Here is a 26268-nt window from a genome sequence, read left to right as displayed (position 1 = left end):
TCGGGGATAGGCTACAACCCTGTCTCACGCCTTTCCCAACCACTGCTTCCCTTTCATGCCCCTCGACTCTTATAACTGCCATCTGGTTTCTGTACAAATTGTAAATAGCCTTTCGCTCCCTGTATTTTACCCTTGCCACCTTTAGAATGTGGAAGAGAGTATTCCAGTCAACATTGTCAAAAGCTTTCTCTAAGTCTACAAATGCTAGAAACATAGGTTTGCCTTTTCTTAATCTTTCTTCTAAGATAAGTCGTAAGGTTAGTATTGCCTCACGTGTTCCAACATTTCTACAGAATCCAAACTGATCTTCCCCGAGGTCAACTTCTACCAGTTTTTCCATTCGTCTGTAAAGAATTCGCATTAGTATTTTGCAGCTGTGACTTATTAAACTGATAGTTTGGTAATTTTCACATCTGTCAACACCTGCTTTCTTTGGGATTGGAATTATTATATTCTTCTTGAAGTCTGAGGGTATTTCATCTGTCTCATACATCTTGCTCACCAGATGGTAGAGTTTTGTCAGGACTGGCTCTCCCAAGGCCGTCAGTAGTTCTAATGGAATGTTGTCTACTCCCGGGGCCTTGTTTCGACTCAGGTCTTTCAGTGCTCTGTCAAACTCTTCACGCAGTATCGTATCTCCCATTTCGTCTTCATCTACATCCTCTTCCATTTCCATAATATTGTCCTCAAGTACATCGCCCTTGTATAAACCCTCTATATACTCCTTCCACCTTTCTGCCTTCCCTTCTTTGCTTAGAACTGGGCTGCCATCTGAGCTCTTGATATTCATACAAGTGGTTCTCTTCTCTCCAAAGGTCTCTTTAATTTTCCTGTAGGCAGTATCTATCTTACCCCTAGTGAGACAAGCCTCTACATCCTTACATTTGTCCTCTGCTTAGCCATTTTTCACTTCCTGTCAATCTCATTTTTGAGACGTTTGTATTCCTTTTTGCCTGCTTCATTTACTGCATTTTTATATTTTCTCCTTTCATCAATTAAATTCAATATTTCTTCTGTTACCCAAGGATTTCTATTAGCCCTCGTCTTTTTACCTACTTGATCGTCTGCTGCTTTCACTACTTCATCCCTCAGAGCAACCCATTCTTCTTCTACTGTATTTCTTCCCCCCATTCCTGTCAATTGTTCCCTTATGCTCTCCCTGAAACTCTCTACAACCTCTCGTTCTTTCAGTTTATCCAGGTCCCATCTCCTTAAATTCCCACCTTTTTGCAGTTTATTCAGTTTCAATCTGCAGTTCATAACCAAGAGATTGTGGTCAGAGTCCACATCTGCCCCTGGAAATGTCTTACAATTTAAAACCTGGTTCCTAAATCTCTGTCTTACCATTATATAATCTATCTGATACCTTTTAGTATCTCCAGGATTCTTCCAGGTATACAACCTTCTTTTATGATTCTTGAACCAAGTGTTAGCTATGATTAAGTTATGCTCTGTGCAAAATTCTACAAGGCGGCTTCCTCTTTCATTTCTTAGCCCCAATCCATATTCACCTACTATGTTTCCTTCTCTCCCTTTTCCTACTGACGAATTCCAGTCACCCATGACTATTAAATTTTCGTCTCCCTTCACTATCTGAATAATTTCTTTTATCTCGTCATACATTTCATCAATATCTTCATCATCTGCAGAGCTAGTTGGCATATAAACTTGTACTACTGTAGTAGGCATGGGCTTCGTGTCTATCTTGGCCACAATAATGCGTTCACTATGCTGTTTGTAGTAGCTAACCCGCATTCCTATTTTTTATTCATTATTAAACCTACTCCTTCATTACCTCTATTTGATTTTCTATTTATAACCCTGTAATCACCTGACCAAAAGTCTTGTTCCTCCTGCCACCGAACTTCACTAATTCCCACTATATTTAAATTTAACCTATCCATTTCCCTTTTTAAATTTTCTAACCTACCTGCCCGATTAAGGGATCTGACATTCCACGCTCCGATCCGTAGAACGCCAGTTTTCTTTCTCCTGATAACGACGTCCTCCTGAGTAGTCCCCGCCTGGAGATCCGAATGGGGGACTATTTTACCTCCGGAATATTTTACCCAAGAGGACGCCATCATCATTTAATCATACAGTAAAGCTGCATGTCCTCGGGAAAAATTACGGCTGTAGTTTCCCCTTGCTTTCAGCCGTTCGCAGTACCAGCACACCAAGGCCGTTTTGGTTAATGTTACAAGGCCAGATCAGTCAGTCATCCAGACTGTTGCCCCTGCAACTACTGAAAAGGCTGCTGCCCCTCTTCAGGAACCACATGTTTGTCTGGCCTCTCAACAGATACCCCTCCATTGTGGTTGCACCTATGGTACGGCCATCTGTATCACTGAGGCACGCAAGCCTCCCCACCAACGGCAAGGTCCATGGTTCATTCAAACTCATGAATGTTACATACTTGATCAGAGAACAGCTTAAGGCTCTTTAACAAAATTTTGGAACAAATTCATTGGAACTGTTTTGCCAACAGACTGCTTCTTGCTGGAATTAATTACATTTTGGATACCATGTCATTTCCACTGACATAACCAGCATTCACTCACTGTAAACTTTCCATTCTCGTTGTCCCCATTAAATTTTTCATACAAAATCAGTGACTTTTCTTTTATGATTGGTCCAAATGACTGAGTTCTTTTTCTTCTCTCCCACTCAAACTACATCCACAAAGCATCGTCTAAGAGTTTCACTTTTAGGAATCTTCAAAGTCTTGCGTATTTTCAGTTTGTTCTTATCATCAATCATCATTGTGTGACTTTAAAGAGTTTTACTAATTTTTTGCCAGTCTCAAACAGTTGTTACAACAAAGCGTACCTGACACGTGGTGTTTTGAAGGGAGTCACTTTTCTCTAACCTTACAAGTACTATGTTTTTCCACTAAAGAGAGCGTCACAGATTTACATTTAGTCGATGCCACAATTTAGTTTTACGCACTTCAATATGTAAGAACAACACTGCAACTAATTTATAAAATATGTGTGTGCACTATCACGCACATTTATCGAGTTACACCCAAGTTGTTTCATACTAAAACTGATCATTGGCCAACTGCCTACTGATCCATATTGCAGATGACGATTTTTTACGAGTCCAAATGAACACTGGAAATGGGATGGTCAGACTAAGCAGGAAGTCGGACTGTGTGAGGTTGAATTTATGAGGTTCTACTGTTGCTCAAAAGTCATGAATTTATAGATCTATGGTTTTTATGTTTCAGATTTTTCTTCATAGCTTCAGACACATCATCAATGTTGCTTTGAACTGTCATGAATAGTGCTGTTTATGTCCTTTGTACAACTGTTGCTGAAATGTGATTGTTACGTAAGCTCAAAAGTGATGCCCAAAATTATGGATTGCCCTGCACTATGGAAAAGTTTGTCTCTGGGTAAATTGGAAAGAAATGGATTTGAAGCTGCTAAAATGTGGATAGGGCGGAAAAGAAATGAACAAGCTGAACAAAAAGAACAACCAACATTGAAGTCTTGAGGAAGAGATGAGATTATGAAAGGAAATGGGAAACAAAAAAATTCAATTTATTGGGCATGTCTTCAGATGCAACACTTCCATCATTAACATTCTTGAATGGAAAGAAAACAACTAGGGCAGCCTAGGAAGAATTTGAAAGACATTTAGAAGGGGATAGAATGCAACAATTACTTGTAATTGAAACAAATAGTCATTGACAGAAGAGAATGGTTACATTGACTTGGTATTAGCCTTTACAGTATGTATGTATGTTATTTATGCAGCGAAAAATTCTCGACAGTGGTACATAATTTCGTGGTCCATTATTAACAAAAGCTGTATCTAAAGCATTTATGGCTATCGTATTTTACAGACTATAAGATGCTACGTACTGTAAGATGCACATTAATTTTTAAGCCATTTTTAAAAAAGCATTTTTACTCTTTTTATTATTACATTCCAAAGAGCGAGATTCAGTTTATAAAATCGAACTGATGTTTAAAATTCCTGAAAATCATCACATGAACCTCCTTGTCCTTGTCCTCGTCCTCCTCCTCCTCCTCCTCCTCCTCCTTCTTCTTCTTCTTCTACTTCATCATCATCATTGTCCTCTTAATATACAGGATTGTCTTCAATGCGTTTGAGGGTGTTACTTATGCTGCACTTCATGAAAGATTTAACAATAATGTCTTCTCTCACTCTAGACCACAAATGTTTTATCCACTGACACACTTGTTTGATTGTAGGTCGCTTTAAAGCTCCCTTCAGCGTAAATTCATGTTGCATCTCATCCACCATCTGTTTGTTCCAGTCTTCTTTCATATACACTTGAAATGGTTTATTTATCCAGGCATCAAGAGGTTGCAATTGTGAAGTAAGTCCTCCCAGAATAACAGTAAGCTCTGTATTTCTCTGTCTCAATTTCTCTTTCACAGAATTTTTCAAATGACTAGTTAACTGATCTAGCTCAATGAAAGAACTCTTCTTCAATAAAGCACGTTCCCTTCTCTCCCACACTTTGTTAATCCATAATTTCATACTAGCCTTGTCCAGCCAACCATTGTCATGTACATGACCACCACCACCACCACCACCACCACCACCACCACCACAACCACCACCACCCGGTAGAATTTCAAAAGATTTTGTCATTGTTTTGTGCTGGAGAATGGTCATTCCATCAAGTTTAGTACCAACAGTACAGCATGGAAGGACAACGGTGTAATGCATTTTTTCATGTCCACTTGTCATTATAGTTACAGTTTTAGCAGTTTTCATGGCAATACTTCTGTTACTTGTCACATGAAATGTCACAGGAGTTTCATCCATATTCGTTATTTGGCTTAGTTCTAAAAGATAATATTTTCTCTTCATACTCTTGTGGTATTTTCTGAGATATTTTGGTTTTGCCTGAAATGTATTGGCAATTGTGAATATGGACAACCATCAGCTGTAGAATGGAATGACGACAATGAAAATTTGTGCTGGACTGGGACTCGAACCTGGATTTCCAACTTATCACAAGCAGTTGCCTTACCACTTGGTTATCTGCACACACCTCACAGCAAGAACCAAACTTCCATATGTCATCAACATTGCTTCTACAACCTGTACTCTTACATCCATTGTGTATATTCCTGTACAGATGAGACATTTTACTTGAAAGTCTCGTGTCCAGTGTCGGCAGATAAATACAATATTGCAGTGTCTGCAATATCGTATTTTGGTTTTAGTTTGCAAGCTAAATCTGTGACATTTCATAAACCTGTAACAGCAACCAGTTCCACCATTAAAGTGTCTGTTAAGTTTCACTGTAGTGCAAGCTTACAAGCATGTTTTTGAATCATTTTTGTATTAATTCCAATGTCACTTTGATGGTGTCTCTAGTCTAACTCATTTTTCTCAGTTCTTCTTTACTAGCCCACCAGTAGCGAATGGTTTTTTCTGTTGTTGGAGGGCCAAAATGCTGCTCAGCTGCTCTGTTTCCATGTTGTTTTGTATATGCTATTACTTTTAATTTGTAGCCCACATCATATGAATACCTTTTATTTTTTTTTCCAATACAAAACTAGCAACTAACAAAAATATTGTACTGTTACTAACAACGCAAATCACTTTCAGTTCAAGATCACTGGCATTGTAGACCACAGTGGTGAATCATAGGCTACACAGTGTTCTGGGTTTGTGAGAACAGGCTGGGAGGGGAACGGTTTAAGCAAGCTTGTTAATCCTCACAAGTTGTTCATTCCATCGGTGCACTGCTGCTGCCAGTTGAATCCAATGTTGCCAGATAGAGACAGGTTTACTGCGGCATTGAATATATAGCCATTTTTAAGAATGTTGGGAATTTTAAATCAAACACTGGACATTTTTATGTTATTTGTGAGTATGATGCACCTGAATTTTGAAGGCAATTTTTCAAAGAAATAAGTGAATCTTATAGTTCGTAAAATACAGTACATGTTTCTTTTTCTATAAGCACAGTGAAAAAAGTAGTCAAGAAATAATTGAGGCAGATATATTAAAAATACGAGGCACATAACGAGAAGTCATTCGATCAGAATACTCATAACATTTGTTTCTGGGTGTACTGCCATTAAATTGCTTCTTGGTGGGTTAGCAAGGCATACATATGAATATATTTCAGGATTCATGAAATGGTTGTTATGAACTTGCTTACCTCATGAAGTAGTTGCTAATGAATATTTTGTGTTGATTTCATTGTATGAAAAATTTTTGTGTGGTGTGATGAAACACAGGTGGTGAGTATTTATGGTAGTTATACTTCAAATTTTTCTTAACATTTTTCCAGTTATGTTTACAACTACTGTACAAGTGTTCAGCAAAGAGTGAACCGCCCAATAAACAAATCAAAGAAGGGACCACATGGTGGGGCTCAGTTGGTGGGTTTTGAACTGTATAAAAGAGTGAAAGACTTTCTGAGGGATTATGTTATAACACTGTTCCAGGTAAGACAATGTATAATGTAAATGTTCATTCAGTTTTGTTTGCATTAATGGTTCACTGAGATTTTGAACTGTATAAAAGAGTGAAAGACTTTCTGGGGGATTATGTTATAACACTGTTCCAGGTAAGACAATGTATAATGTAAATGTTCATTCAGTTTTGTTTGCATTAATGGTTCACTGAGATTCTGTGTGATACAGTATGGTTTGTGTGCAGAGGAGGGGAGGTGGGGAGGGGAGGGAGGACAGAGTGTCAGGAAAAAAGGAAATGGCAGGGCTGTATGGCATTGAACTGATAGTTAATTGGTGTTTCGTAAGTACTCATTATGACATCATGCATGCTGTTAAGAATGCAATTGTGTAAATACCTTCTCTTTTAAGTGCTATTCCCAGCCTTACAGCTGCTCAGTATGTAATACATGAATCATATTATCTGCCTATCCATTTTGATGTTATTTTGCAGCTTAAATTAGAGATTCTCCATTTGAAAAATATTTTCATGCAATTGTCATAGTACTTACTAGTAGCATAAAGCTTTTTTTAATTTTTAGAATGCTGCATAATACATACCCTAACGAGAATTAATAACCTTAACTGTAGAAGATGCCACTATTGGAAGGAGGTCTGAATATTCATTTGTGTGCATCAGAGTCAATTAGAAAGTTGCTGTTAGAAAACCTCTGGGAACAGTTGTGATCCTCTGAGTTATTAATATTATGCTGTTATAAATCATTCAGTGCACAGCTGACCTTTACATTTCACTTTTGTAATCATTCAGAAATACACAGTTAGACTGGTGATTACTATTAAGTGAAATGCTTGTGACCTAAAAGTATTTTCAGGGTACGAATGAGGTTCCATTGTACATCAAAATGGCTGCATGTGCTCACTTTTCATCAGATTGAAAATGCTGAACTAGATATTAACCTGTAATTAAATAGTTGACATACACACACACACACACACACACACACACACACACACACACACACACAGAGAGAGAGAGAGAGAGAGAGAGAGAGAGAGAAAACACATTGAAGCAGCTATTATAAGATATTTGTGTGTATGGCATTCATTACTGATGGATATTAATGATATTTTGTGTGAGTAATATCTTGGAAGTGCTTTTTCTTTTGTTGCCATTTTATAATGATATTAATTTATTCTATTCATAGAAAAGATTGTGCTTATCCTGTGAAGACACTATACAGTATTTATTTTCTAATGTTAAGTGCTCACATGTAGGATATACTGGTTTTTACCATTTTTAAGCAGTTACTTATTTAATTTGAAAACAAAACACATGTAATCTTCAGCTACTAGTGATTTTTGCATTTTTGTAATTACTGTTTGTTTTGCAATAGATGCTCTACTTGAAACGAATTTGTCAGATAGACTTTAACCTTACTACAGGAATGTCACCCTCTGTATTTGCCAAAAATTGGGTTAAAAAGTGCCTCCTCTGCTTAGTTGCATTCTGTGTAGTACATAAATTGGTGGAGACCTTTTATTAGACAGAAATTTAATAGCTTGAACAGTCTACCTGTCTGGTTCAGTACCAATGAAATGCTGTGAATGTTTGCCTGTGGAGCATAATGTTTTTTTTGTGTTGATGGAATTTCCTCAGTGATGACACATAACTTATTGCTCTCAAGGATCAGGAAGAGGTGGTGAAAATAATACCCACAATGATGTGATGTACCCTCCCTTTATAGAGATTCTGCAGAGGTTTGAATTTTAACCCAGGACTTTGGTACACAAACTAATGATGTGGAACTGGACACAGTTATCCCTTTATCAGCTAAATTTTGGTGAGTAACATTCCTTCCACTACAATGATTCAAACTGGCTGCTACAAGGGAGAGTATCGTCGCACTTTTATGCATTAGCAATGCCAACCACAAAGGCAGATATGCAAGATTTCACAAATGGTAGCGTCTTCAGGATGTCAAAGCCAATCCTTAGAATTCAAGATTTTCTTTGTGTTGTGCAGCAGAAAAGGCACTATCATGTGAAGTCTTATTTAGTGGGGGGGGGGGGGGGGGGTCAGAATCAGTGCAGTTGGCCACAGTCATTATCTGAATTTGGAAATAAAATACTACATGCTAGAAGCTGCAGAGAAGTAGTAGAGTTTATTTGACCATCTTGATTGGGCTGTGGTTCTCATAAATTGATTAATGCAAATGCTGGGATTTTTTCTTCAGAAAGGATATGGCCGATAACATTGCCTAGCTGAATTTGTGCTCCATCTGTAATGGTCCTATTGTCAATTGGATGTTAAAGTCTAATCTTTCTTCTTTCCTTCCAATCCTGCCCCAAGTCAGTGGTAGTCAACCTGGTCCCTACCACTCACAAGTGGGAATTCTGCCTTTCATGGAAGTCAGTAAGTGGTAGGGATTTTCTAAATATTTTCATTAGGTTTTCAAAAAATTTGACATAAATTATTTGGTGTGTAATTATCATATGCTTTAACTTACTGACTCTGCTTAATACATTTTATAAAGTTACTTCACTACTTTATAAATCACCATTACTATGGAACTGATTTGGTGGGGGGGGGGGGGGGGGATAGAAATTTCTAGTGCTAACAGAGATGCAAAAGTGGGTGCTAGGTAAAAAATATTGACTGCCCCTGCTCTAAGCAAAAGTAATGTTTATAATGTGAAGGTACGAGAATTTTTATGTGTAACTAGACAATGTTTTGAGTGATTCTTGTTCTTCACACATAAAATGCTGTCTTTTTTATGTGATCCCATAAAGAAACTGACTGAAAAATACAAAGATGGTTGGTGGTATCTGTGGAAAAACATCTTGGGTGAAAATTTGTGTAGTGAGATATTAGTGTGAAGTACTGACTTGTTTCATATCTTGTTTGACAACTGTTTTGTAATATGTTTGTGAAATTTTGTTGTCAAATGGTTTTGCAGGAGGGGGCGGATCTTATGGATGAAGATATCCTCCTGTTCTACACAAAGCAATGGGAAGACTTCCGGTTCAGTTCCAAAGTTCTAAATGGAATATGTGCATACTTGAACAGGTAGTAAATCAGAGCATCATTTTAGATACCTTTATGGAATGCTGGAAATGTCCATGATACAAGGACGACATTTGTTTTTATTGCTAGCAGTACCTATGTACTAAGGACAAAAAGTTATGGTTTGTACCGATGAGACTAAGAAAATGTGGTAATTTTAATGTGAATGCTGTTACTATTTTGTAATTAACACAATATCTTGTAAAATGTACTAGTAATTGTAGGGAAAAACACTGATTTCTGAGTGTTCAGTCAATAGTTTTGAAAATATTGTAACATATTATCTCCAAGTGTGAAAAGAGAAGTGTTTGGAGGAGCAATCATCTCTTTTAGATTGTTTTGGAGTAGGAATTTTGTGTCTTTTGAATCTGGCCTGATATGCAACTGTTTCTTGGGAATGTGATCCTTGCTGTTCATAATTTCAAAGCTGGAATCCGATAAAGTTTCCATGATCCCTGTGGGTTTCCATGATCCCATCACTTTCAGACTGTGACCTTGAGATGATTTTCCATTACTTGCCTAAGGTGAGCTGTAATGGAGACTCAAAATGCCATCCAAATGTTGTGGTCTGTGCTGGATATTTTTTCAGTACTATAAAGTTGGAAATAATATTATGAGGAGGAGTCCTAATAAGAGGAAAAACTTTCCAAAGAAGAGCTGTTAGTGAGAGAAAAGGAGTGAGCAATGAAGAATGCAGACACATGAGTCAAAAGCCAACCACTTTACAGCTCACTCACTGTTGGCTGAAACTTCTGAATGTTTACAAATTTATGAAGGTGATTGGAGTTCACGAAATCTTAGATGTACCCAGTAGCATTCCTGGTTAGGAGGCAAGGTATAGGTCCTGAAGGACATAGGTACTGTTTCTCTGTGTTGCTGTTCTCAGAAGTTAGAAATTGGAAATCTGAAGTAATTGATTAAATTATTCTAAAAGAAGCTTGCAATGATTTTCAAGTTCATTCCTTTGGAATAATAATCAGTTTTTCTGATTTTGTTGGTAGGTGTTGTCTTTGCCCATGCACATTTTGGGTTGGTATGGGCCTCATATTTTATTGTGAAGATATTAGCTACAAGGAGAAAGTTAGAGACTGATGAAAAAAACTTGGCACAATTTAATTAAAGAAAAAAAATGCATTTGTATACATAGAAGTGCAAAATACTTTGTGACTTCTGATCTGTTGGATTTTTGAGTGCTGTAAGGCTGTCCAGGGTGTCATTGGAGTAATGGCTATTAAATCACTATCTCATGAATCAAAGCAAGGCTGGTGGCCCTTATCTTTACAGTTTTGTAAGTTGTAACATGGTGTTGTAGAAGTGGTGACTTGACTACAAGAAGGGAGTGGTTGATGAGTGACATCCTGTGGCATCAAGGAACCATGGATTTGGTAATGAAAGGAAGTGTGGAGGGTAAAAATTGTCAAGGGAGGCCAAGGCTAGAATTTCTAGGCATTCACCAAACCCAAACCCAAACCCTTTCATCTGATTGCGACAGGATACAGCATGATTCATCACTCATTTCCAGTCATTCACTGTCTAGTGATGTTGCTCTTTGCAGCACCTTGAGTGTTGCTTGCCACTGACTACAGAAATATGTGGCTTATGAGGAGCTGCTTGACCAGTGTACCCATTATTCTGAACTTCCTATACAGTCAGTGAGTTAGCTGGATTGCTGGTAGCAATTTGCAACTCATGAGTGATTCCTTCTGTTGATTTAATGTGATTTTTATTTTTTTAAATTTTTTTTATAGCCACTGTCCACAATGCTGAACACTATCTGTCCATCAGTATACGAGATCTGACTAGTCCTTAAATAGCTGAATGTTGGATTAGATGTGCAGAGATGAAGAGGCTTGCACAGTGTGGAGAACTGCATTAAACCATTCTTTGAAATAAGTAGAACATCAAAGGCAACAGTAGTGATATTTGATCTGACATTGTCAATAAAGGTTTCCTTGTGATTCAGCAGTTCAACACATTGTTATGAGCAGGAACACATTAATTCTGGCAGAAGGTGGAGGGTGGATATTGCGTGCCAGCACAGTATTTGCAAGTAAAAGTCTAAGTAACATTGCAGTATTGTTAAAAACTGAAGAAACAGTTTAAATATTGAATGTTAGCAACAAGGTATTACATAAATGATCTGATCAAAAGTATCCAAACAACTGAAAAGATTTTTGAATGGAGGCCAATTGGAAGAATACAGATAGGAAGGCCACGAAAGTGGTGGATGGATGATATGGAAGAAGATATAAAATCTCTCAGAGTTAGAGAATAGCATAAAACTGTGCTGGAGAGGGCATAATGGATGAAATTTGTTGAAGAGGCTAAGACCCATGCAGGGCTGTAACACCATTAGGAGGAGGAGGAGGAGGACGAGAAGAAATAAAAAGTATTTGGAACGCTACGTGATGGGGAAGTGACCACAAGATGCCATGAGAGATGAACCTGCCAGTACAGAAGGAAGTGGAGAGTATCATAATGTAAGAACTAATAACAGCAGAAAGGATCAGTTAAGAGAGCTCAGTGATTTTGAATGTGGTCTATTCATTGGATGTCACCTGAGTAGCAAATCCATCAGGAACATGTCAATCCTTCTATAGCTGTCCAAGGCATTTGTTTGTGATGTAACTGTGAGGTGGACACGTGAAGGAACAACCACAGCTAACCATGCCTAGTCCGACCTCATATACTGATGGACAGATAGTGTTCAGTATTGTGGACAGTGGCTGTGAAAAATCATGTGAAATCAACAGAAGGAATCGCTCATGAGTTGCAAATTGCTACCAGCAATCCACCTAACTCATTGACTATATAGGAAGTTTAAAATAATGGGGTACACTGGTCAAGCAGCTCCTCATAAGCAACAATCAGTGGCAAGCAACACTTGAGGTGCTGTAAAGAGCAACTCTACTAGACAGTGGATGACTGGAAATGAGTGATGAATCATGCTGTATCCTGTGGCAATCAGATGGAGGGGTTTGGGTTTGGTGAATGCCTATAAATTTTTACCTGATAGCGTGTGTAGTGCTGACTGTGCCAACAGTGAAGTATGGATGAGGCAATGTTACAATGTGGGAGTGCTTTTGTGTTTAGGGTGTGGTCCCCATGTTGAGCTTAAGAAAACACTAAATGCAAAAAGATAACATAATTTACAGCATTTGTATAGTAGAGGAACAGCTCAAAGAAAATGATTTATTGTATCAGCATGAAAATTCACCTTGCCATAAAGCAGCATCTTTGAGACAATGGTGTGTGGACATAACATTACTGAAATGGATTGGCCTGCCCAGAGCCCCAATGTGACATAATGGAATACCTTTGGGATGGCTTAGAATGTCGACTTCACTGTAGACTCCAGCATCCAACGTCGCTACCTTGGTCTCGCCTATTGAGGAAGAATGGGCTGCCATCACCTCACTTCCACAGTAGAGGCCAAGCCTTCACAAAGCCATAGGGTTACAACAACTCATATTAATGTATGCTAATAAGTGTCCAGATACTATTCATCTGATAGTGTATGCACAAAATATTACAGAGCTGTATTCCATTACATTCAAAGCTTAACCCAGCATTTAAATCATATATTACATAATCTATGGAGAAGTTGGGATTTATTGTTTTCTAGTATTCTGAGCCATGTAATTAAACCAACTTTGGATTTTAGTTTGCATGTGAGAAAGAGGTTTATCACACAGGGAGGTGGGGGGTGTGAAGTGGGAACGATTGTGTCCCAATAATCTCTGCACAGATATTCTGACAGTACAGGTGTTCATTAATTTGGGCTGTAGAATTTTATAAAATGTATAAGAGGTGATCAAAAAGTTTCTGTTTGAAGGCTGTACAGTCAAGAATCAATATAACAATCATGCAAAATTGCTCTGAGCATTGGGCAATAATGCTACCAAATCGACAGTTGAAGGTAAGCATTTGGTAAAATGCTGTGTCCTGCTGCTTGAATAAATCTGTAATTACCAGCTGCACACCCTCACCTGACAGGAATAGTCAAGTTTTCAAGACCTTCTTTAGAGACCAAAGGCATGATAATGACATAGGGAGAGATAAGAACTATAGGGTGTGTGCTTGAGTGTCTCCAGCCTGAGTTGGAGTAAATTCTGCAATAGGACAATTGTGATATGGGGATGTGCATTAAAATGAAGCTGCAGCACCCCTTGGAACACCACACCATAATGGTGTTTTCCGTAGACGTGCTGCCCACACACATTCTTCATTCTCCAATGGATGTATACCAGTGTTTGCCCTTCAGCAACCAAGAAAAGAACTGCAGCATGTTGGTCATGTGTGAACACATTTGGTAATAACATCGTCATTGTTCACATTTCCTCATCTATGCCACACACATTATAAAGACATAAAGGCCACTCTAATCCCTTGCCTACATGTTGGTGGTTATACACCACCATTGGAGTGGTACTATGTTGCATATATGCTGCAGCAAACCCTTCAAATAGAAACTTTTTGATGACCCCTTATATTAAAAGGTCCTTTATATATTTTTGTGATAAAACTGGCAGTATCATCAAAGCAATATTTCCTGTTGTATGATGCATATTTGTGCATATTGACAATAGAAGGAGTAAAGGTTGAGCAAGAGACACATAAGAAAAACTGAACTCTTAACCAAGTTTTTGGACAATGCCCTTGCTCTGAGCTAACATTCACCCACACATGCATGGCTACATTACCCCAGAATAGGACAATGTAGCCCACACACATGAAAAACCACATAATTCAATACTGAGATCGTGTAGCCAAGCATAACTATATGTTGAGTGGTTATCCAGGGCTTTCCAGTATCTTGTTTCTCATGGCTTGTATCTTATGCAATAAACAAAATATCTCAGTAACCATGTTCAAACTCTTCATGCTTAAGTGTCAGTGCTACCACCTCTCCTGAATATGGCAGGTTCTTCCTGAACTGCCATGCAGAATACACAATTTGTGGACTGCCCAAATTTAAAATGTTGATGTGTTGAGGAGACGTGCAGATGTATTTTTTATTGTATGTTTCATGTGTATGCATTGTCATTACTTTTACTGTTGACGTTATTGTTAGTTGATAAATAATTTACAATCTTAACCATAAAACCTGGCTGCTGGCTGCCACAGAGACAATGTCTGAGTTGTTCAGTTAAGGCAGCCGATAAAACTGGCCATCCCTCAGTAGGCTATTAAAGTGTCTGGAGGAAGTCTTCTTCTCGAGCTGTCACAATGCTGTATTAGCTCATGGTCTAGTGGTAAATGTCATGAAATGTAGACACAAAACTTTGTGTTCAGCATCTCCTCTCTGTCGTGAGTAGCAATCTATCCTTTTCATAATACTGTCATTAATAAAATGCAAAGTATCGGTAACATGAGTGAGCCTGTGATCGGCATGAACTGTTAAGATAATACTCACTTTGGACTTTGAAATGGTCTGTGTTTACTAGTTGTCTTGCCATAAGCAAATATGATGGAAATGTGCCATTTCCTAAATAAAATTGTGTACTTGCTGTTACCAAAAATTATTGGCAGAAGCAGAAAGGACATGATCAGTTGTTTAGTATCATAGGTTTTTAGCCCTTGCACTGTGGGGATATTGGAAGTAGCAAAACAAATTTTTTATGGTTAGTTATTCTTAAGATTTCCTTATAGATTTTTGATATGGCTGCTTGTAGGAACACAGGAAGGCTGAAAATTTAGCCTTCAACAAGACTGGAGCTGTGAGCTAAAGCAACCTCCACTTACACAATATAAAAGATGAAATTAGTTGCAATTTCCACGTGGAACAAGTTTCCAGGACTCAAAACCATGAACTGACAACCTTATGTTACACCTTAAGTGAAAATCATTCTGATTATTCAATGGAAATGCCAAGGGAAAAAAATGAATTTAGCAGGATAATTCTGTGCTAACCAGGACATAACTCGCTGGTCACACAGTTGCCAAACGTATCCTGCATTGTTGATAAGGTTCAGTTATACTACTAGCAGGAAGAATACCAGCCTTTGAGTTCCTTGAGTGGGCTAGAAAGTGACTACAATTCACATCTCAGAGATGCAACTGTCAAGGGCCGGAATACCCAAAGTATTTGTCGATGAGTCTTATTTGCATCTCTGTAATTAGCTTTAGTTACTAATAATAGTCATATGCACTAACTGCAAAATAAACATCATAAATTAATAACTATTACAGTTACTTATGGTTTCCTGTCTTCAATGTACTGAAAACTAAAACACTGGTTCACCAGACAGGATTTACATTTTTGGAGTGTTTAATAAATTATGCTGTAAACATTATTGGGCCACACATAATTTTCTTCAAGAATGCTGTCATTGGCACTATCCTCTAAATGTAGGAACACAAATGAAAAGATAACACGGTATTGATGGCGAAACATGAACATCCACAGAGAGACTTTGTAAGCTATGAATAAGACAAAATTTGAAATCAAGAAAGTCTAATATGCATGGAAGTCATACACATAGAGACTCTGTAAGCTATGAATAAGACATAGTTCCAAATCAAGAATGTCTAATATGCATGGAAATCATACACCATGACCGAGAAAGAGGGCTCAAAAAGCAATGGGGAAAGTCAAACCAGCTAACATACAAGGAGAAGCAGTTGTCACCAGAACATGGAACAAGGGACACAGAGCAATGACAGTAATGTGTAGAATAAGTGATCCTTAAGTTAAATTATAATTCAGTCTATAAATACTGAAAGTATGACAAAAATCATGTATTTGTAATGATTACAATATTATCACTTCTGATGCTCTGTCAATTAAAGTTAAAAGCGTATACGTTGAAAAGCATTTCAATTTGCAGTATGCTTAAGACAGTGAGAATCAAGCTGAGTGTTTGGTGCTAATTTCCTATGCAACACTCCAGTTGACACAGTGTGTTATTGATTTAGTCCCTGATGATTTCATACAAACGACACCTATAGGCTACCTCGGTATTCATATGAGAATTAGCGAGGTTTTAATCATCTTAAGGAGTGGAAACCTTGCCCTATACAAGCACTTGTCTTTCCTTGCCTGCGTATCCTGAGGGGATTATGCCTTAAAACACTTAGCCATCAAAATCTCTAGTTTGTATACAACCCTCCACCTCCCAAGTACACAGAAGTGCCATAACACAACGTGGCAGGGACTTGACTAATGTCTGAAGTAGTGCTGGAGGGAACTGACACCACAAATCCTGCAGGGCTCTCCATAACTCCTTAAGAGTACAAGGGGGTCTCTTCTGAACAGCACATTCCAAGACATCCCAGATATGCTCAATAATGTTCATGTTTGGGGAGTTTAGTGGCCAGTGAAGTGTTTAAACTCAGAAGAGTGTTCCTGGAGCCACTCTGTAGCAATTCTGAATGTGTGGGGTGTTGCAGTGTCCTGCTGGAATTGCCCAAGTCTGTCGGAATGAACATAAATGGATGCAGGTGATCAGACAGGATGTTTACGTATGTGTCACCTGTCAGAGTCGTATCTAGAGTATCAGGGGTCCCAAATCACTACAACTGCACATGCTCCACACCATTACAGAGCCTCCACCAACTTGAACAGTCCCCTGTTAACATGCAGGGTCCACAGATTCATGAGGTTGTCCCCATACCCATACATATCCATCCGCTCAATACAATTTGAAATGAGACTCGTCTGACCAAGCAAGATGTTTCCAATCATCAACAGTCCAATGTCGGTGTTGATGGACCCAGACAAGGCATAAAGCTTTGTGCCATGCTGTCATCAAGGGTATACGAGTGGACCTTCGGCTTCGAAAGCTGATATTGATAATGTTTCATTGAATGATTTGCACGGTGACACTTGTTGATGGCTCAGAATTGAAATCTGCAGCAGTTTGCAGAAGGGTTCCACTTCTGTCACGTTGAATGTTTCTCTTCAGTTGTCATTGGTCCCATTCTTGCGGGATCATTTTCTGGTCGCAGCGCTGTAGGAGATTTGATGTTTTACCAGATTTCTGATATTCATGGTACACTCGTGAAATGGTCATATGGGAAAAATCCCCACTTCAGTGCTGCCTCAGAGATGCTGTGCCCCATCACTTATGTGCCGACTATAACACCACTTTCAAACTCACTTAAATCTTGATAACCTGCCATTGTATCAGCAGTAATCTAACAACTGCGCCAGACACTTATTGTCTTATATAGGCATTGTCGATCATAGTGCTGTATTCTTCCTGTTGGCATATCCCTTTATTTGAATATGCACACCTATACCAGTTTCTTTGGTGCTTCAGTGTATATCTATAAAGGCTTGGAAGGGCTTGCTGGTACCTTAGAGCCTATCAAGCAGTTGTGAAGTGGTTCCTTACTGATAGAGCAACAGAGCAAAGCAGGTGGAATTTCTTATGAAGTTGCAAAAATTGGTGGACTGTGACATAATTGTTGAGTTGCGTAACTCCCTTAACTCCAGCAAGGATGTGGTCACATGCCATAACGTTGTGGATGTGGATGTAAAAGAGCTGAAATAGGAATGGTCATCACAGGGAATAGTGGATATGGAGCCAAGGACACACAAGAATAATGGAGAAATTGAGTAGACTGTCACCTTCATTGTGACTTCAATTTCCCAATGCTGCCTGAACACATCATGGCAAGGTTCCCACTGCTCTATTATTGCTGAGGAACACAAAATTCAGGAAAACAACCAAGCAGATCCTTTACACAGAAACCAGAAAGGAATATAAGGCAACAAAACCCCATCTTTACCAATTCTTTTGCTTCCATGGTGCAGAAATCTGTTCCTAAGGTTAGAGCTTCCATGCATATGACATCCAGTGCACTACTGTTCACCACTAGCACCAGTACTTGCATCTGTACATGCCAAAGCAAAGTTAGTAAAGACATTGTGATCCAAGGAGCTACGACAGAAGAGCCCAACAATGGTTTCGCAGTGAGTCCATCACCAAGGCCCCCTAAAACAGAGTGCCTCTCAACACCCCCTTTACCCTTCATCCGTGAAGGGTCAGAAGCTGTCCCAACCACCATCAGAAATCATTCTGGCTCATTTGACTGATAAGGACATTATGGATTTTGATGCCTCACCACCGAATTCAGGCAGTGTCTCCATCCCCTCTCCCTCTGAAAGTTCCTCAACACCCCAGCACAAGGACAGAGGTAAATCAATACCACATCAATGAAATGGCTCCCATATTCCAGTGGAATATTAATGGATACAGGACCTATCTGGAGGAACTGAGATGTTTTGAATTAGACAGACCTTCTTGCCTCTGTTTTCAAGGGACTCATTTCAAACAGAATGACTCGCTTGTACTTGGAGGCTACTGCTCCATGAGCCTGTTGACAGTGAGGTACTTGCACACCTTCTTGATGAACTACCCTGTCCCTTTCTCCTTTTAGGGGTCTCCAATGCACTCAGTGTGCTATAAAGTTCTATTTCCACTTGCCTGAAGGGCTGGATGCTATAGGATCTGAAACGCACTACAGATATCATACTGATGAACATGGGTCAAGCTATACATTTTAGCACTGCTACAGGTTCGTTTATAGTCACTTACCTCTCCTTCAGCTTGCCTGCCTTTGCAGACACTGCTCAGTGGAGAGTGGATGACGACGTTCATGGTAGTGACTACCATCCTATCTGGATCCATCTGCCCTATGGAGCATATCCCAAAAAGAAGCCTCTGAGATGGTTGTTCAGAAAGGCTAGCTGGATGCTTTACAGGCAGTTAACTGTTTTCAAGCAGTGCGATGGTGTCCAGGACTGCATGGATGACATTATAGCTGTGATTCACCATGCCGTGATACATCCATCCCAAAGTCAATGAGAACGTGTAGGGGGTGACCTGTCCCTTGATGGAATGCTGAGTGTCATTCTGTGGCTATGTACAGATCCTGTCAGTGCCTTACTGGTGTGAATCTTGCAAGAGTTCCTAACCTCTAACAGTAGGTCCACATGCACAAGTAAAGTATGGGAAGCCATCAGGTGGATCTCAAGGAGCAACTCAGGACCACTATTAACAGCTGTACAAGAGCAGGTGTTTCTCCTAACATTGCTGACATATCTCAGGCAATGACTGAATCTTATAAATCCCTTATGGCCGATTCTATCCAGGATCCAGCTTTCCATCAATATTGGGAGAAACAGGAAAAGGCTGATTTTGATTTCTGTTCTTCCAGTATGGAGGAATACATCCAGCCTTTCTCTCTGTGTGAGTTGGATTCTGCATTGTCAGCAGCTCGTGATACAATGCCCGGACAAGACCCAATAACACACAGCATGTTGAAACAGTTTGACCCATTGTTGAAGGAGGTACTCCTCCAGCTCTTCAATGAAATTTTGTCGATGGACGTCTTTCCCAGATCATGGAAAGAATATATTTTAATCCCAATTTTAAAACCAGGGAAAGATTGGATGAACCCTGGCAGTTACTGTAGCATTACCATGATAAGCTGCATAGGAAAGACACTGGAGCAAATAGTCGATCGGCACATAGTGTGGGTTCTCGAAACCAGGTCACTACTAAGTCACTCCCAGTGTGTGTGTTCAGGAGGTGTCACTCCACACTTGATATCCTGGCTCTGCTCAAAGAAGCAAGTCAACAAGCTTTCCTTCATAAACAAACCTTATTGGTGTCTTCTTCAGTTTGAAAAAGGCCTTATGATACTACCTGGTGGCATAATATTTTGTTGCAGCTCTATCAGTGGGGGCTCCATGGACTTCTACCCACCTTCCTAGGATCCTTCCTCAAGGGAGTGTTTTAAGTGTCTCGGCATTCGCCTTTGCAATAAACAATATTACATCCACAGTGTGGTGTTCCTTGTTTGTGGAAGACTTCTCCATCTTCTGTGCATCCTCCACCCTTTCAACAGCTACTTGACAACTGCAATTGACAGTCAGGCAGTTGGAGGAATGCCTTACACCACAGGTTTTAAAATCTGTGTGGAAAACTGTATTTATTTTAATCATTCTTGCTGTGTTTTTAATTTACCTGTCTTAAAACTGGAGGATACCATTCTCACTTTTAAGAAAAGTTGAAATATCTGGGCCTCACTTTTGATGAGAAGCTGACATGGCTGTCATACCTTAAAAAACTGAAGTTGAGATGTCTCAAGGCCTTAAACATCCTTAAATGCATCAGTTGTAGGTCCTGGGGAGCCAACAGGGCATGTTTGCTCTAATGTTATAAGGCCTTTGTGCAACCTCAGCTTGAATAAGGATGCCCGGCTTATGAGTCAGCAAAGTCTTCATACCTCAGGAGCAGTTCACCATGAGGTTATTAGGCTGTCAACAAGGACCTATCCCATAAGTCCTGTTGCTAGCCGTTGTGCGGAGGCTGGTGAGCCTCAGTGCCCATTCAAATTCTTCTTCTTGGGGTATGCCAAGCATGTAGGGCTTTATCCTGTCCTACATCACCAGCATTCTGCTATGTTGCATAGCCACTGCTGGGATGGCTATTCAGTCACCAGCTACAGGCAGCAATGCCATTTGAGATCTATGCAAGGGAGAGCCTTGAGTTACTACAGGTGGAGGTATTAACATCCAAAGACAGGGGTGGAGTATGGCATCCCCCTTGCTACAAATGAGGCCGATATTACTTTTAAGAACTGACTGCTTATAGGAAGCTTGTATCCCAGACTATATTTTCAAAATTAATTTACTAGGTTTTACATAGTCACCCAGTTTTATTACTGTTTACACAGATGGGTCTAAGCATTGAAATTTTATCAGTTGCTCTGTATTGTTACTCAGCATTGCCCTCAGGATTGGGCTACCAAAGCAGTTTTCAGTTAATTATGTGGAATGTTTTGTTACCTTGAGAGCAGTGGCACAGTGGGGATGGTGTCATGACAAGAAATTCCTTGTCTGCTCAGATTCTCAAAGTGTTCTCCTTGCTATTGGTCAGCCATGCCCAGCAGATTGGATGGTGCAAGAAGTGCAGGATACTCTCGTCTTGCAAAGGCAAGACAAGGAAATCATTTTCTAAATGAACTCATTGATTCAGCTGCAGAGGAGGCTAGAGCCCTTCCACCTCCTGCTCACTGTTCAGTCCCCTTGCAGGCTGTCACCCCTTTTATGACCAAGAAAGCCTTGCGTTGGTGAGAGGTTCAGTGGCTTTCTCTTGCATCATGAGGATCCTGCAATATGACACAGGTGCAGGACACAGCTATCAATCAGACATATTTTAATTGTGTGTGTTTTATATTATGATGTGAGTGTTGAGATGGGTCTCCACAGGACCTGCCCTCTATTTTAAATGACAATGAGGCAAGTGGTGTTCATGTTTTGAGATTTTGTGTGGTGTCTGGAATTTCTCACATAAAATTGGGTGTGAGATTTTAATGTTTCACAGTGTGACTTGGGTCACTCATTATTAATAAGTAGTCATCCAGCCACAGTCATCTGTCCCTTTTTAACCATGTCTTTACTGGTATTTTATCCATGATTTTATCTAGTTATTCTGCTATGTTTCATCAGAGTTTTGTTATGGGATTTTCTGATAATCGCCTTATTGAGATTTCTTTTCAGTTCTTGTGGAAGAATGCGACTTGGTTTTCTGTTTTATAGTTATTTTTTAATATATTTTCACGATGCTCATCAGTATACGATTAATGAAAGGGCATTGGTGACCTTGCTGTTTAGTGATCTCACCCATAAATAATAATAATAATAATAATAATGATAATAATAAAGTCACCTATCATTGTTGTTGTCGCCATGAAATAATGATAATAGGAATAGTATTATTATTATTATTATTATTATTATTATTGCATACAGGAAAATCTCATTGTTGAGTGGCTGTAGGAGGATACAAGGTGACTTAACCAAAATTTCTAGTTGGCGTGATGAATGACAGCTTGCTCTGAATGTAGAATAATATAAGTTAAGGTGGATGAGTAGTAAAAAGAATCTTGTAATATTTGAATACAGCATTATTAGTGTATTGCTGGACACAGTCACATCAATAAAATATCTAGGCTTAACATTATAAAGGAACACGAAGTTGAATGAACATGTCAGATTGCTAGTAGGGAAGACGAATGCTAGACTTTGTTTCATTGGGAGAATTTTTGGAAAGTGTAGCTCATCTATAAGGAGATGGGATATAGAATGCTACTGTAAGCCATTCTTGAGTAGTATGGGAATTTTGGGGATCCCACCAGGTAGGATTAAAGGAAAACTTCAAAGTAGTTCAGAGGGGTACTGCTAGATTTGTTACAGTAAGTTTGATCAGCAGCCAAGTGTTAGAGTTGCTTCATGAGCTCAAATTGGAATCCCTGGAGGGGAGATGATGCTCTTTTCATGAGGCAATACTGTGGAAATTCAGAGAAGCTGCATTTGAGTCTGACCACAGAATGATTACACTACTGCCATTGTACATTTCACATAAGGACCATGAGAATAAGATGAAAGAAATTAGGGCTCATACAAAGGCTTATAGAAAGTCATTTCTATCTTGGTCTATTTGTGAGTGGAAAAGGAAGAGGAAATGACTAGTACTGGTATGTATTACCCTTTGCCATGCATTGTATAATGCCTTATGGAATATGTATGAAGATGTGGATGCAGACATCTCGACTGTTTGGAACATGAATTGCAGAACATCAAATATGGCACATTTGGAATCAGTGAGACGAGCAGCTATTGTCCTCAAATCTGGGCACCTTCTATTACAGAATAACTTGGATGTAAATTCGCAGATTGGTAGCCTAGCCCAGCTAATTCTCAACAGCAGGGAACATCTTCTCATCAAGACAACATACATTTCAGATAGGCTGATTACGTAACCCTTAAGTTGCACTGTAAGATTAGCATTCAGATTATTTTTCCCTATGCAGCTACTTCCACTTCAACATTGGAGAACTACAGCAGTTGTACGAGTATTGGACAACAGCAAAAGATTAAAAAACTACCATATTTTCCTAAATACTTGGCGATTTTAATACAAAAATTGGAGTGACGTCCACAGAAGACCATTCATTGGAAATGTTGGACTTTAAACTCAAAACCAGAGATGAAAAATGATGAATTTTCTTAACCACCAGCAGAAAAGTTAAGAGGAATGGAGCTGAACAAACTCTCAACAGAAATTACCAGCAGTAGTTGGACAGCAGTAAAAAATAGTCACTGAGCACAAAAAAACAGAAAGAAATCAGTGATTCAGTTTTGAAACTGAGCAGCTAATAGAAGAAAGATGAAACATTGAGAGAGAGGCACCCAAATACAGAGACCTCAACAAAAATGTGCAAAGAAGATTATTAGAAAAGATCAGTGAATGCAAAACACAAGGATGTTTATTCAACACAATGGTAAACATCAGAGAGAAATTATCAACAATACAGGTTGCCCCAATAGTAAGTTTCAGTATTCAGAGATATGATAAAAAAAAACTTTTGAACCAAAAAATGTGTAGCAAACATTGGCTCTCAAGTGCATACCTTAGGAGCTGTGAGCATTCATTCATCTTCAGAACTGTGGAACTCTTCTCTGCTACTGAACAAGTGCTCACAGCTCTTAAGGTGTGCATTTTAGAGCCCATGTTTACTAGACTTTTCTGCTTTGAATGATTATTTTTGCCATGTCCCTGAATATTGACCATTCCTTCTGGGGTACCATTGTATATTCTTAAGTATTATCTAAAACAATCTGACATTGCTCAAGTTGTTTATTGATTCCATGCCTGTAAGAACCAGCTAGTTCTGAGGAAAAAGATGTTGTCAAACCTATTTTGAACTGTGTATTCGTCTGGACAGGAATTTTCATTATGGCTGTTAGATAAGGAGTGGAAAAGGTAAACATTTGAGGGCTTAAAACCAGAAGAATTAAATGTGTGAGGGAGGACTTGCTAAACAAACTCCTGGACAGTTTAGTTTGTGAAATCAGCAGAGTGCATTACTGTGTAGTAGCAACACTTGATGCGGGTTTTGTTGGTCATTTCCTTACACTATGACTGAAAGGTGTCTTAGTTGTTGGCTACAGATACTACCTGCAATGGATACACTCTTTTGGACGAGTCTGCAATGGATACACTCTTTTGGACGAGTCTGTAGAGTGCAACACACCTATTTGAGCCCCCAGATGGAAAATACTACGTTCACACTGTCCTTTGCTCGAGTATGTGTCTTTTGCTAGGGTTCAGCCATTAATTTCTTTTTAAGAAGTTAACATAAATGTGTCAGTCACTAGTAGCAATATTGCAGGAGGATTGCTCAATGAGCAAACTGATGACACTCAAGTGAATATGCAGCAATATTCACTCCCATAGTTTTTGTTGCTTTGAATTAGAGCTTGCAGTACACCTAAACCAGACTTCCGAACTGTGCCTATAGAATGCGAATGTCATACAATGGTTAAATGGTTGCAGTTCATCAAATGTCAGTTATCAAGACTTTCTGAATATTCAGGGTGTATACGACCTGGGACAACCGGGATATTCGGGAAAAACTTGGGAATATTTTTATCCGGGAGAAAACCGGGAAAAACTTGGGAATTTTTCATTGTTTTAGTTTTCAGTTAAATTTTTGTGATTTTGATTGGTAAGAACCAATACTCTACCAAAGGATATTACTGTATCTTGCTTCTGCAGAATAATACTGCAGCAACAAAACATAAACGAGAGTGGGGAAAAAATAAAACTTAAGTCACAAAGGAAATGCGCCATATACAGCAACAAAACACAGTGCTCATACAGGGTGTTTCAAAAATGACCGGTATATTTGAAACGGCAATAAAAACTAAACAAGCAGCGATAGAAATACACCGTTTGTTGCAATATGCTTGGGACAACAGTACATTTTCAGGCGGACAAACTTTCGAAATTACAGTAGTTACAATTTTCAACAACAGATGGCGCTGCAAGTGATGTGAAAGATATAGAAGACAACGCAGTCTGTGGGTGCGCCATTCTGTACGTCGTCTTTCTGCTGTAAGCGTGTGCTGTTCACAACGTGCAAGTGTGCTGTAGACAACATGGTTTATTCCTTAGAACAGAGGATTTTTCTGGTGTTGGAATTCCACCGCCTAGAACACAGTGTTGTTGCAACAAGACGAAGTTTTCAATGGAGATTTAATGTAACCAAAGGACCGAAAAGCGATACAATAAAGGATCTGTTTGAACAATTTCAACGGACTGGGAAGGTGACGGATGTCCGTGCTGGAAAGGTAGGGCGACCACGTACGGCAACCACAGAGGGCAACGCGCAGCTAGTGCAGCAGGTGAGCCAACAGTGGCCTCGGGTTTCCGTTCGCCGTGTTGCAGCTGCGGTCCAAATGACGCCAACGTCCACGTATCGTCTCATGCGCCAGAGTTTACACCTCTATCCATACAAAATTCAAATGCGGCAACCCCTCAGCGCCGCTACCATTGCTGCACGAGAGACATTCGCTAACGATATAGTGCACAGGATTGATGACGGCGATATGCATGTGGGCAGCATTTGGTTTACTGACGAAGCTTACTTTTACCTGGACGGCTTCGTCAATAAACAGAACTGGCGCATATGGGGAACCGAAAAGCCCCATGTTGCAGTCCCATCGTCCCTGCATCCTCAAAAAGTACTGGTCTGGGCCGCCATTTCTTCCAAAGGAATCATTGGCCCATTTTTCACGCTATCTGGACATTCTTCGTGAATTTGTGGTGGTACAAACTGCCTTAGACGACACTGCAAACACCTCGTGGTTTATGCAAGATGGTGCCCGGCCACATCGCCGACGTCTTTAATTTCCTGAATGAATATTTCAATGATCGTGTGATTGCTTTGGGCTATCCGAAACATACAGGAGGCGGCGTGGATTGG

At 39.4% G+C, this 26268-nt stretch overlaps 1 protein-coding gene across 3 annotated transcripts in view; it reads left to right on the top strand.

The window, feature by feature from the left end:
- Window positions 1-26268, top strand: part of LOC126183795 (cullin-1-like) — a 221017-nt gene that overhangs the window by 39774 nt on the left and 154975 nt on the right. For 2 of the 3 annotated variants that reach the window (XM_049926033.1, XM_049926034.1), the window contains exons 4-5: window positions 6293-6449; window positions 9374-9483. In XM_049926033.1, the coding sequence (XP_049781990.1) occupies window positions 6293-6449; window positions 9374-9483 (267 nt within the window). Of the gene's footprint in view, window positions 1-6292; window positions 6450-6553; window positions 6572-9373; window positions 9484-26268 lie in introns of those variants that run through there. The other variant, XM_049926036.1, reaches the window with a different exon arrangement.

Source organism: Schistocerca cancellata, chromosome 4 (genome assembly GCF_023864275.1).
Source record: "Schistocerca cancellata isolate TAMUIC-IGC-003103 chromosome 4, iqSchCanc2.1, whole genome shotgun sequence".
In the NCBI taxonomy this organism is placed as follows: Eukaryota; Metazoa; Arthropoda; class Insecta; order Orthoptera; family Acrididae; genus Schistocerca; species Schistocerca cancellata.
The sequence above is the reverse complement of the archived record's forward strand: the minus strand, read 5'-3'. Positions and strand labels throughout refer to the sequence as shown.